Source organism: Ruditapes philippinarum, unplaced genomic scaffold (genome assembly GCF_026571515.1).
Source record: "Ruditapes philippinarum isolate M1 unplaced genomic scaffold, ASM2657151v2 ctg7388_1_1_1_1, whole genome shotgun sequence".
In the NCBI taxonomy this organism is placed as follows: Eukaryota; Metazoa; Mollusca; class Bivalvia; order Venerida; family Veneridae; genus Ruditapes; species Ruditapes philippinarum.
The window spans coordinates 805-15,565 of record NW_026863121.1 but is presented as its reverse complement, the minus strand read 5'-3'; the positions used below and the strand labels follow the sequence as shown (position 1 = coordinate 15,565).

Genomic DNA, 14,761 nt, shown 5'->3' with positions numbered 1-14,761 from the left:
AGTACACTGTTTGTTGTAACGTTATCACAATATTCGGAATGTTTTGATATTATTGCTTTAAAATATGCACAACAAGCAATAGACAGTAAGCAAAACGCTGTATTTTGTATGTCTTGCTTATCAACACCAATTCCTAAGTGATATTATTAATATCTTAGCATCAGAGTGTCATTTTTGCGACGGACGCGCCCTCAGGCGCGTTCAGAGCTAAGTCATCTACACATGGGATTTCGTCTGCTACAATCGCGCAGTGTCCTCAACCGAGTAACAGCCCATGAAATAGTACATGAATTTGATCCTTTAAAACTCACATTCTTTGTCGGGATATCTTAAAATCTTCCATATTTAGCCTTTTCAATTTCAAATTAAGTTATCCAAGTTAAAATATGAACGTATTTGATTGATAAAAACGTTGTAGTCCCGTAGTATTATTGCGCAATATGCAAATTACTGCCGAAACGATTTACAGCTGTCGAAAAAGTAGGACAGCAAATTATACTATAATAAAGGTGTAACCTCTGAGTTCCAAAAAATTATTAGTAGGACATAAATATTTCTACATTATACAAAACATAATTATTAACAAATCAAAGTTTTTCGTGACTCTAGAATAACTCGCGCATTAATAAAAGAAGAACTATTTTCGTGACTCATACCGCGGGTTTAGCTGAATATTCAGCAGTTATTAATAAATTAGATATAGTATAATGGTTAGTATAAATATCTATTTTTGAAAATGCATGTAACAAGAGAGTTTTTTCAACACTTTACTACCATGTAGTCTTTCATGGTAATCTTTTTTGAAGGAAGTTATAATATCAGTTCTACTTCCGATTCTTTGGTTTGTTTACATATTTTTTCTAGGTCACGATATAACATTTGCTATTCTAAAAATAGATTATGCTTCACCTGCAGGCGATAAGGGTGTACACATTATACTTGTAATAAACCAGCGGATACTTACTTTGCTTACATGCAATACTTACAATTGTAAGAAAATGGAATTTAGTGTGAAATTGAAAAGAACAGCTTAAGTGACATTTAAATTAAAATAAAAACGATGTGCTCTGGCCTCTACATCTTTACCTTGTAAATAAAAAAGATCTAAAAAATACACTTTTAATTGCTGATGATTTTAACCAAAAATATTTTTAATGAGACATATCCAAGAGAAATAAAAATACAAATGACTTCTATTTTATTGTCTATATGCCCACTATGATATAACACGAAGCAATTCTAAATAACATTCTCACATGTATAATGTATTATGCTTGAAGTTAATTTGCATGGTTTTATTTTAGAAATATTTCGTTGACAGTTTTTTTCTATTTACATATCATTCCTTGGAATAAATCGATAAGGACACTGATTTACAAGTTTGACCAGAGTTTTCAGGCATAAATTTCATTCAGTATAAGTAGAAAATCTGAGTTACATCAGATTGGGACACATAAAATATATTGCTCTACAAATCTCGAACTTGTATGGAACTAATTTTCTCTGTTATATCTTTTGTGTTTTTTTTTTCTAAAAAAAACCTTAATGTCTCTCCGGTTGCATGTCCGTCGCATTCAGTGCTGCAGCACTTTGATTCATAGCTTCGTCCTATTCAATCTACTCTAATGTAAGAAACCAGTTATTTGGAAATACACCACATCTGATATCTTGACACATGTCTTCGAATCAGTTAAAAAAATCAACATAAAATTGGGTTTTTTTAGAAGAAATTAATTTTCATCATGTTTTCGTTTGCATGTGCATTAACCAAAGGTCAGTACTTTCTGATTTGCTGGAAAAAATGAAATCCGGTTAATACTACAAACTAGAGAAAATATTATGAAAAATGAAAATGTAGAAAATTATATATCGAATTACGCACCTATGTCCAGATTGAAAGTTAAAGTTTGCTCGTTTAATAAAAAAAAATCTTGTCCAGTTTGTAAATTTGAAAAAAGACGTACATCATATATAAATCATTTATTGATAAATTATGTTATGTTCGGTCATGAAATCGATTACCTGGAGTATTCGAAAGTGTTCGGCAGGCATTACGAAGGCAACCGATCTTCGGTTGTAAATTTAAAATTTCTCTAAAATACAATTACATATATGATAAAACACTATATATAACATGTTTTCCTTCTTTCTGTAACATGCCCCCATAATTTAGATTGACTGCTTTACTCAACCCAGTTAATAATGTTATTTTTTACCAATTGATGTTGAATAAAAAAATAAAATATATTTGTATTAACTAAAAATTAACACTGAAAATAGTCATATTGTGGAAGTTGTAATACATGAATTGTTGAAAATGTATTATCCATGACAATGCTCGTTTTATAATTTTGCTACTGCTACTGCTGAGCTACTGCTACTGCCAACTTCACGTTTTATAAATTTGCTACTGCTACTGCTGAGCTACTGCTACTGCCAACTTCACGTTTTATAAATTTGCTACTGCTACTGCCGAGCTACTGCTACTGCCAACTTCGCGTTTTATAAATTTGCTACTGCTACTGCTGAGCTACTGCTACTGCCAAATTCACGTTTAATAAATTTGCTACTGCTGAGCTACTACTACTGCCAACTTCACGTTTTATAATTTTGCTACTGCTACTGCTGAGCTACTGCCAACTTCACGTTTTATAATTTTGCTACTGCTCCTGCTGTGCTACTGCTACTTGCCAACTTCACGTTTTATAATTTTGCTACTGCTACTGCCAACTTCACGTTTTATAATTTTGCTACTGCTACTGCTGAGCTACTGCTACTGCCAACTTCACGTTTTATAAATTTTCTACTGCTACTGCTGAGCTACTGCTACTGCCAACTTCACGTTTTATAAATTTTGCTACTGCTACTGCTGAGCTACTGCTACTGCCAACTTCACGTTTTATAATTTTGCTACTGCTACTGCTGAGCTACTGCTACTGCCAATTTCACGTTTTATAAATTGCTACTGCTACTGCCGTCCTACTGCTACTGCCAACTTCACGTTTTATAAATTTGCTATTGCTACTGCTGTGCTACTGCTACTGCCAACTTCACGTTTTATAAATTTTCTACTGCTACTGCTGAGCTACTGCTACTGCCAACTTAACGTGTTATAATTTTGCTACTGCTACTGCTAAGCTACTGCTACTGCCAACTTCACGTTTTATAATTTTGCTACTGCTACTGCTGAGCTACTGCTACTGCCAATTTCACGTTTTATAAATTTGCTACTGCTACTGCCGTCCTACTGCTACTGCCAACTTCACGTTTTATAAATTTGCTACTGCGACTGCTGAGCTACTGCTTCTGCCAACTTCACGTTTTTTATAAATTTGCTACTGCTACTGCCAACTTCACGTTTTATAATTTTGCTACTGCTACTGCTGAGCTACTGCTACTGTTAATTTCACGTTTTATAATTTTGCTACTGCTACTGCCGTCCTACTGCTACTGCCAACTTCACGTTTTATAAATTTGCTACTGCTACTGCTGAGCTACTGCTACTGCCAACTTCACGTTTTATAAATTTGCTACTGCTACTGCTGAGCTTCTGCTACTGCCAACTTCACGTTTTATAAGTTTGCTACTGCTACTGCTGAGCTACTGCTACTGCCAACTTCACGTTTTATAATTTTGCTACTGCTACTGCTGAGCTACTGCTACTGCCAACTTCACGTTTGATAATTTTGCTACTGCTACTGCTGAGCTACTGCTACTGCCAACTTCACGTTTTATAAATTTGCTACTGCTACTGCTGAGCTACTGCTACTGCCAACTTCACGTTTTATAATTTTGCTACTGCTACTGCTGAGCTACTGCTACTGCCAACTTCACGTTTTATCATTTTGCTACTGCTACTGCTGAGCTACTGCTACTGCCAATCATGTTTTATAATTTTGCTACTGCTGTTCTACTGCTACTGCCAACTTCACGTTTTATAAGTTTGCTACTGCTACTGCTAAGCTACTGCTACTGCCAACTTCACGTTTTATAATTTTGCTACTGCTACTGCTGAGCTACTGCTACTGCCAATTTCACGTTTTATAAATTTGCTACTGCTACTGCTGAGCTACTGCTACTGCCAACTTCACGTTTTATAAATTTGCTACTGCTACTGCTGAGCTACTGCTACTGCCAACTTCACGTTTTATAAGTTTGCTACTGCTACTGCTGAGCTACTGCTACTGCCAACTTCACGTTTTATAAGTTTGCTACTGCTACTGCTGAGCTACTGCTACTGCCAACTTCACGTTTTATAATTTTGCTACTGCTACTGCTGAGCTACTGCTACTGCCAACTTCACGTTTTACAATTTTGCTACTGCTACTGCTGAGCTACTGCTACTGCCAACTTCACGTTTTACAATTTTGCTACTGCTACTGCTGTGCTACTGCTACTGCCAACTTCACGTTTTATAATTTTGCTACTGCTACTGCTGAGCTAATGCTACTGCCAACTTCACGTTTTACAATTTTGCTACTGCTACTGCTGAGCTACTGCTACTGCCAATTTCACGTTTTATAAGTTTGCTACTGCTACTGCTGTGCTACTGCTACTGCCAACTTCACGTTTTATAATTTTGCTACTGCTATTGCTACTGTCAACTTCACGTTTTATAAATTAGCTACTACTACTACTGAGCTACTACTACTGCCAACTTCACGTTTTATAAATTTGCTACTGCTACTGCTGAGCTACTGCTACTGCCAACTTCACGTTTTTATAATTTTGCTACTGCTACTGCTGAGCTACTGCTACTGCCAACTTCACGTTTTACAATTTTGCTACTGCTACTGCTGAGCTACTGCTACTGCGAATTTCACGTTTTACAATTTTGCTACTGCTACTGCTGTGCTACTGCTACTGCCAACTTCACGTTTTATAATTTTGCTACTGCTACTGCTGAGCTACTGCTACTGCCAACTTCACGTTTTATAATTTTGCTACTGCTACTGCTGAGCTACTGCTACTGCCAACTTCACGTTTTATAAATTTGCTACTGCTACTGCTGAGCTACTGCTACTGCCAACTTCACGTTTTATAATTTTGCTACTGCTACTGCTGAGCTACTGCTACTGCCAACTTCACGTTTTATAAATTTGCTACTGCTGTGCTACTGCTACTGCTAACTTCACGTTTTCTACTGCTGCTACTGCTACTGCCTACTTCCCATACATTTTAGTTTATCATTTATGTTTCTTTACATGCTGTAAATTAACTGATTGTGAGTCGTTTGTTGTGATCGTGCGTTCTTATGTGACCAAAATGTGCAATGCTTGTAAAGAAACGGAATCAAAATGCACCGGGCGATACTATATAACACCCTGAAACCCTTATTGAAACATTTATTGCGATTTTCTCAAAATAAAAGAATTGAGGGTCGAAATTCCAGCCAAGCTTCGTGTGTGCTAAAGATGTGATATACGAAAGTACGGATTATTTCATATACACATTGAATACCAAATCTTAAGGAACAATTAACGTGTCGCAGCTTTTGCTGCAAGTCCATCAGTCCACGTGTTTGGTTATTAGATATCACTATTATATCAATACAATTACTATCTAATAGAAATACTTAATATACTGAATTTTATAAAAACAATTCTGACGCACAGTGAATACTGTTCGTAAAATAAATATATTCCTTCTGACGGAAAGTCCGAACTTTAATATACCGATATTAAACAGTTTACGTCTATATATTTATTCAGCACATATGGAGCTCAGGTGATTTTTGACCGGTGTTACCTTCGTTTGAAGTCAAATGTCAATAAATGGTTTAATTAGGGTTTGTTAATTTGTTAAGCATTGTTGAGTGATAAAATTTTTTACCATAATCTACGACCTGAAGACTATCTCGCCGAAGACTGCAAAAAAAAATCCGGAACAAAAAGGTCGTAATAAAGAGGAAAGTCAGGCACACTTTGATTTTCTGCAAACATCTCCTTATTTTACATAAATGTTTAAAAAAGATGAAAAAAGTACGCTGTGATTGGCTTATCTGCTCTTTCATATTATCAAACATGATGTATTCAATTCTGAGTTTACTTTTCATATAAATCACTAAACTGTCTAAATCATATGACTTGACTATGAACATATTGTTACAGTACAAATTACAGTTACAATATCAAAATGTGACAAATTTAAATAACTCGCAAATGTATAAAAGTATGTAAAAAACTCAAGTACGAGTATGTTACGACATTAAGATTGACTGAAGTTTAATTTAAAATCGATCGTTTGATTTTTACATGCAAAATTCATTTGGTAGTGGTTACGCTAGAAATATTATGAATGTCTGTGTGACATCAATGATGTCCTGTCTTCATTATTGCTACTTCAATCTTCTAACAACATTCAATAATGTGACTAATAGCATTTTAAGCGACATTGTCTTGCTGGAAATTTTGGAAAAGGTGCGATATTTTTAGTTGTTTGAAGAACCCATATTGACCAGAATCATCCTTCTCCTATTTTCTGTATTTCAATCACTTGCGGTGAACACAAACTTGAACGCCATTGATTTCTTCTTTCGACGAAATGCCGTGCACATAAATAAAATAGCATATCTAAATCATGGCTTCTCTTTAATTTTTCTTTTTATCTTAACATCTATTAACTAAAGTAGTACTACACGTTCTGATATAAAGCATTGCATATGGTCTATTCAAAAGGTGCTTGTTTGTTAATTTTGTAATACATATCTTGCTTTTAATGTCGTATAATTAGCGTAAGCACGATTTTAAGATAACTTTATACGATTTATATTAAGCAACAACATATGCCATTTCGAATCCAAAACCAATTTCTTTAAGCTGGGGTCTCACTTACTCCCGACAGAGCCCAGGACCATCCCGGTAAGTAACCATGATGATCCGGGACGATCCGGGGTAAAATTATATTGTTACAGTCACACTTACCCCGGCAGCACTACGGTAGTTCCCAACTAACCACCCAGAGTGCGCTCCAGATCATCCAGGCAGAGCCCAGGTGAAGCTACGGTTCATGTCTGTGCTTCCCCGGTCGTTCCCGGAAGACGCCGGAAGAGCCCCAGTTGACCCAGGCAGAGCCCCGGTCGATCCAGGCAGAGCCCCGACAGAGCCCAGGACGATCCAGTCAGAGCCCCGGTAGATACCCGGTGGATTGAAAACGCCCGAAAATGATAACATTGATACATAATTTTTATTTAATATCATTAGTTCCAGAATAGTATTTCATGATGATTTTCTGAAAAACCCTTATGCCATACTGGAAAGAAGGGAAATGGGAAGGGTTTTTATACAAACAAGTGCAATCATCGCAAATTGTCATTATTCTTTTGAAATGATCCGGGCTTTGCCGGGGCTCAACCGGGATCAACCGTAGCTCTACCTTTATCCTCCGGGGCTCTGCCTGTAATTACCAGGGCTCTGCCGGCATATACCGAGGCTCTACCGTAGCTCTACCGGCTATATCATACCCCGGATCATCCCCGGTTTGTGCCGGCAGAGCTACGGTGCTTCCCCGGTATAACCCCGGTCGTTCCCGGCAGAGCTAAGTATGAAGCCGGCAAAGCTATACCTTCCCGGATCATCCCGGACCACCCCGGTGATATTAAATATTTATTCCATCCGGGGTCGAATGCCGGATGTTCCCGGATCATCCCGGACGCTGCCGGCAGAGTTACGGATGTACTCGGGTTGTTCCCGGTCGTACCCCGGTCGTTCCTGGATCACCCCGGACGTCTACCGGGTCTCTGCCAGGATGTAAGTGAGACTGTAGCTTTAGAACAAAACGGAATATGATTAAAACCTGTTCAAGCCGGCACGGTGATGAATGCATTATTACCGCTACATAAGTATTGACAGAAGGGGGTTAAATAATCTTTTTAATAATATCTGTAGATAATAATCTAAAGTATAGATAATAACCTATAATAATTATATAAACCGATATGTATTTTTTTATTGTACTGATAGATAGCGATTAAATTTCATCAACATTGTCTGATAAGATAGTTAGACAATTCAATGTCTATCTGATTAAGATCGATTGCACAATGAATGCGATCATTATTATATTATTGATTAGACCAAGTAGAGACACATTATGAATTAATCACTGTTCATGGGCGAGCAGTTACCTGAATCAAAATGGTGGTGACGACGGACGAAAACGGGTTACACTTTTGTAAATTCGTTGTTTTCAGTCGCCACTATTACAACAAAAATGCAACAGTGCGTATGAACGCTATAACAAGGTTGACTTTGTCACAATATACACCAGTCTCAAAAGCTTAATGTAGATAAGTGGGCGATAAGCAGTGTCGCAAGTAAGTTGATAATGACCATTTGCGATACAACCCATAAAAATGACTAAATGGTTCCCTTTCACATTTTCATAGTTTTCCTGTATGTATGGCCTTGACCGTGGTCGCAGGGATCGAATTTTGCGCGCGACATTCCGCTTTGCAATGGTGATCATTTGTGCAAAATTATATCGAAATCCCTCTATGCATGTAGAAGTTTTGCTCCAGACAAGCATTTTGTAATGATCTCGAAGTGTTAGCTTGAAGTTTGACCTAGACACCAGTCCTGCGTCATGTACGCAATACGGTTTCTGATAGTGGTAAACATTTTTATGAAATTTCATTACATCCCTCCATGTGTGTAGGAAATAGGCTCCGGACAATAATACGACGCCCGCCCGCCGAAAATACTACCTGTTTTTTTTCAAACATGCATATAAAACTGCGTATTAGAGGCGACAATTAATTCAAATACGTACTAGTACTTGGCAATTTTATTTCGTACAGATAGTGAATATAGAGTATTCATCACATTTCAACAATGTAATGAACGTTATATGCATATGTCAAGTTTGAGTTGAATGTGTTGTACTGTTGGGGAGATAATGAACGGAAACTGAAAATTTCATATTATTTTCAAAGTAAAAGGGGCATAACTCTGCCAAAAATCATCGAACTATGACCAATTTCGAACTTGACCTGTATTTTCTCATGACAATTCCATATGTCAAATTTGAGTTCAATATGTGCAACGGTTATTAAGATAATGAACGGAAACTGATGATGACGGAAGGACGGGGAATTACGGAATGACGGAATGACGGAACAGGGTAACACTATATGCCCTTGCCATTATATGGCGGGAGCATAAAACTACTTACTATATAGGTCCCTTAACGATTTTATTCAGTCATTAGAAACAATTGTTAGTTAGTGTAAATCAAACTCGAATACCTTTTCTATGTTTCTTGACATAGCTGGTGCCTTTGATTACATTAGACATAATGGGCTTTTCATAAAATTGAAAACTTTTAGAATTCGTGGAAGATTTTAAGAATGCTTGTTAATAGTAACACTGGCTTAACCAGACACGTCTTAGTAAATGGAATTCAATATAAAAGCTTTTTAGTACAAAAAAGTACTCGTCAATATTGTCAACAAAGCTGTATTTACTTTTTTATAGATGAACTTCATAAGTCATTTCAGTTAAGTCATTGAACGGTTGTTGAAACAATGATAAGTGGTAATATAACGCTAGCGGACGATATCGTTATTTTTTAGCCAAATGTAAAATCTCTTGAACCCTAATTAAATGTAGAAAACAAATATGCATTCAGATGGGGATATGAATTCAATGACGGTAAATGCAAATTAACGCGCTTTGTTTATTCTGGTTGACAAGCTGTTAAAGATACACACTGTTGTAGTTTGGTTGTAATGGCGGCGACTGAAAACGGATGTAAGTCATTTTCGTTAGCCGTCGCCACCATTTTGTTTCCCGTTTACTGTCTGTCCTACAGTGATTTCCCGCCCACAGTAATTCGCCCAAAATGTGTCTCTAATTGGTCAAATCAATACCAAAGTAATGATCGCATTTATTGTGCAATCGATGTCAATCAGAACGTTATTGAATGGGAGAGTTTCTAGATAATTCGGCAGCACTCCTGTCCTGACAAATTAGAGGAATCAACTGTATGCTAGCTATCTCTGTATACTGCAGGTTTACATTGAATTACAATGGGAGAATGCAAAGTATGTAATCAGCTGAAATAAGCTCAGGTTTATATTGCAAAGTAAACTTATTAAAAGTGAAATTATTACATTGACTTTGCAGGTGAACGCAAAAGATTGAAGAAGGGAATTGTGTCTTCTATATTTTGGAGAGGGCATCGTGTAATCGTAGTTCTGATAACCGTTCACACTTAAAAGAAAAAAATCCTGGAAAGGCAGAAAAAAGACGTGCAAAGACGATCATTGTGTGAATCCTTTAAGCTCAGCCACAGTGCATGTAGCAGACATTCCTGAAATCACTGATTTACTCTCATCAAAAAGAAGTCCAAATTCATTGTTTGTTTTGAAGCATTTTAATCCTTGTCAAGAAAAACAGATCACAGGGATCTAACTTGTAATTCCTTAACACTATGATATGGATATCCCCAGGAGGAAATGTGACAGTTGTTAGTAATTCTTATTCATTGAACGCCGCCTATCCTTGTTGATAATGTTTATCATATTTTATGGTGGTACAACAAGCGATCGTCAAATTATTGAACGTTCAGTTCTGTGCAAGAAGAAACTGTTTCAACCAGAGAACAGTATAATGGCAGATAGGGATATCATGGTTAGAATGTAGCAGGAAATACCCCTACAATGCTTTGTGGCAAATCATAGATTGAATCTGAAGCTGTTGTCAAAACAGGCACATAGCATCAAACCCGATACATGTGGTTATAGGATTTGCAAAGCAATTTAAAATCCTGAAGTCAGAACTTCCAACAGCTAGAATTATACATGGGTCACGTATGGGTCACGTATAGTAACAGGATTTTACTTTTTCGAAAACGCATTGTTGGCAAACTACCTTGATTAAAGAAAATGTTTAAGTGATCTGACATACTAAAATGGAATATCCTGAATCGTAAATACTTAGCGGATGCTATAAAAATAAATACAGATATAAAGTAATGATTTTTTTTAATATCAGAGACACACATTAACATGGTTATGTCACATTTTAATGCACATACTTGATACATGATACATCTTGCCTTTATACATGTAATAAAGTGAGTTAAACTGAGCTTTCCTGTCCTTGTATCAGTAGTGATCCTTTAATACTTCTCATAGAAGAGTGTTAACTATAATGTTACGCTTTGAGTGATATTCCAAGGAAGGAAATAATTTTCCAGTTTACTGAACATGTGTCCCCCACTGTATGGACATTTAATTACTATGACAATAGTTTCGCTGATGACGCCATCAGGTGTGCAGGGTAAATACAGATTTAGATGGCAGATGTTCAGTTCACAACGCTGCACTTTGAGTCTGTGTCTCTCACTGTATGGACATTTAATTCTATGACCGTAGTTTAGCTGATCAGATGTTCAGTCCACAACGCTTCACTGTGAGTCCCGTTTCAGCTTCAAATTTCTAACGCGCCGTTTCGTCATACTGATTCCCATGTTTTATAGGTTTGCTATGAAGATTCGGAGAAGTCATGAAAGATTTGCATAATTTGTTCCTAGCTGTCAACTAGCAAATTTCCCCAATTCTGGATGCAGTTACTCTCCAGAGACGTTGGTCCCGCCACGTATAGTCGTCAGTCTGCGATCTGGTCCTCCATTCTATTGTGACTATCTGTTTCGGGCTGTTAGGCATTGTCTTATCACTGTTCTAGCAGTGGTCTAAAGGAGGTAGTCATGATCCCTTCCTGCATATCCGCGTTGCTTCATATGTAGCGGATGGCTAAGTCTATTGACGTATTTGAACAATAATTGAAAGCTGTGTTGCTCATATTATCTTTGTAGTTTGCGCAATTCCTGAGAGCAGGGGGTCTTGGATCCTGAAATTAATTTGTTTCTTCGTTACCTGTCATATCTCCTGCATTTAAAAGTGTCCCAGATTACTGTTTCTTTATCTTGTGGAATATCTGAAGAATTTTAGTACATGTTCTTTGAACGTTGAGATTATTGCCAGGAGAATAATCAGCACTGCAGCAAGTTGTATGCATGTACCATGTGGTCCATTTTCAACAGGACATTCACAATGACATTCACAGTGACTATTAAACACTTCCCCATTTTCTGTGCGAAGTTTGAGGTAACATTACGTGACATTGTTGCTGAAACTATACCAGTGTAAAACAAGTCTTACTTATGCTACAGGTTCTAATTCTATTACTGTTGTGCTGCAACTGTCCCTTTTGTAAGCCTTGATATCTGAAGTGATGTTCTTGTCTGCCGCCTCTAGGTATTTGGAAATATGTGGCATTGACAGTTTTGGCAGAAGAATTTTATGTTTTAACTGCAATTGGTGAAGGTCGACTCTGGCAAGGCAGTGTACAATGGCTTGGGTAGCAGAAGGGGTTCTCCTTTAAAGTCTAAATTTCTGTCATACTCCAATCTGTAAAAGAATAGGACCAGAAGAACTTTTTATTTAGTAAGGAACAAATTTGAAGCAATACACTCTATATGATTATATTAATTTAAGCATCATAAATTTGTAAGATGCCAAAAAAGATTATATCAAACGCATTGTATAATTCACTAACAGTTCTATTTAAATATAATGTATGTAAAGGCATTATATTTTAAGATAGAATAACCAAGTTTTAACCAGAAAAGTGTTGATTATTTCTCCAAGATCATTTTCATACTAGTTATTCAGTCTACATGGTCTACATTCTACAGCTGATAAATGCTTAAGATTTAATATAATATATTCAATATGTTAAATATAATTACCTTAATATTAAATCTTCTTTTCTTTCTACTGTTGAAGGCCCTGTGGTAATTTATTCTTTCTTTATTTAACAACTGACCAGCCAAAATACTCGGAAACTTTCTAAGAATCCATTTTTAATCTTTGTGTTTACATCAAGTGTGTGTATACCTCTTTTTAACTACTCCCAAATTGTGATACAATAAAGTATCTATCTATCTTATCTACTACAGATTATTATCTTTAATAAATTATGTTATTAAGCGAAGAGAAGCATCGAACAGCACACTAAGACCCCCGATTGTCACTACTTAATTACGTACAACGATGATAATGCAACTTGGTACGTTTGTTAGCTACATTTAAACGATAACGTAGTGTAAAATGAAGGAACTCCAGACAATATATTTACCTGATTGCATTGTAGAGAATCACATGTAGGGGTTAAGATAAAATAACATAAGTCCTGCCTTCTGACTTATTCTCATACTTATATTTAACATTTTCCTAAAACATTTAATAAATATGGTACATCAAATTATTTAATACAAGCATACCTCAGTTTTCTTTTATTCACTTTTCCTTTTAAAACACCTGTTTTCTCACGGACCTGTGAAGAATAAATATATGATTTTGTGTTTCAATGCATTCCTTGACAATCGCAAATATATATCATATGTTAATACCATCGTAATATTTACATTTCTTATTTAAATAGTTCAGCAAATTAAATAAGCAATTATGAATTAAAATTGTAAAAGGTCATAATGTTACAATTAAATTCTGGTACTGCTGAACATTATCAGTCTTAATTTATTGATTAAAAGTAATAATGAAAATACTATGCACTATACACCGATGTTAAACAATTAACTAACCTGAGTTTTAAATCATAAAAATGCTAAAATATGAAGTTACCTGCATTTTTTCTGCCATTTTATCCAACGACGCAAAACAGAAACTCAAATTTAATGGAAAGTCCCGGATCGACTGCGCGTGCTTAATGACCTTTGCACGCCTACGTTTTTGTTGGCTATTATACATAAAACAGAAGGCTGTTATCTTTGATAATCTATTGCGAATGTTTATATTTGACATCCAAAGGAAAATAAAGTCTACTTTGGTTATGATTGAATATATGTTTGACAATCATAATCAATTCAAAAATGCTCACTGATGTTCAATTTTAACCAAATCCAAATTAATGTCAACATGCAGACATTTTGTACTTACCATAATAAACAATTAATAAGTTTAAAAGTAATAAACTGTTTACTACGGTAGCACAGAGAGGACATCAGCTAGTATGGTGGTTGATTTGTGTTATTCGTGTTTTCTCCTCGCGACACCGCCAAGCGAAAAGTTAAAATGGCGAGGGGGGGGGGTCGCGAATTTCCTGGGGCACGGTTCGAAGAGTAATAAAACTTCATCCCGCGCCTCCGTTAATAAGCGTATTTTCGCCCCGCGACCCCGCTAAGCTAAAATGGCGGGGGTGCGGAGCAAAAACATAATCGAGATAATTAAGTTGTGCAAACGAGATACGATTTCGTGCGCACGAGATTATTATGTGATACACGAGATACTTTGCCGTATGCACGAGTCACTATGTCAACGCACGAGATAATAAATATTGTTATCAATTCGTGCCCAAGATAAAGTATCTCTGCGAACGAAATAAATAAACATACACACACACACGCACGCGCGCGCGCCCCGCACGCACACACACACACATGTCACCTCTATGCCACCGTACCTCTGTGGCACCGTAGTTTACTATTTTATCTGTGAATTTACTTAATTTAGGTGGAATTGTACTCGGTATATTGATATAGATTTTGTCATTAAATTACTATTTGTGTACACATGTTTTCTAAGCATAGGCCGGTTAGACCGAAATACCGATTCTTACTATTGTGTCCGAAGTTTGACGGAAAGGGCCGGGAAGATGCTATTGCGTTATTGTATGTTAATCTCAATTATTACGTCCCCTGAAAGTACATCGTAAGCTTCCTATGTTATCAAAAAATT

General features: G+C 36.4%; 1 protein-coding gene across 4 annotated transcripts in view; it reads right to left on the bottom strand.

Moving 5' to 3' along the window:
• LOC132721196 (uncharacterized) overlaps nt 1-13,720 on the bottom strand; it is a 35,420-nt gene extending 21,700 nt beyond the window's left edge. For 2 of the 4 annotated variants that reach the window (XM_060705458.1, XM_060705457.1), the window contains exons 1-2: nt 13,649-13,700; nt 13,288-13,340 (exon numbers count right to left, since the gene is read on the bottom strand). In XM_060705458.1, coding sequence (XP_060561441.1) covers nt 13,288-13,340; nt 13,649-13,666 — 71 coding nt within the window. In that variant the 5' untranslated portion in view covers nt 13,667-13,700. Of the gene's footprint in view, nt 1-13,287; nt 13,341-13,648 lie in introns of all 4 variants that reach the window. The other 2 variants (XM_060705454.1, XM_060705456.1) reach the window with 2 other exon arrangements.
• Between the last annotated feature and the right edge of the window lie 1,041 nt (nt 13,721-14,761).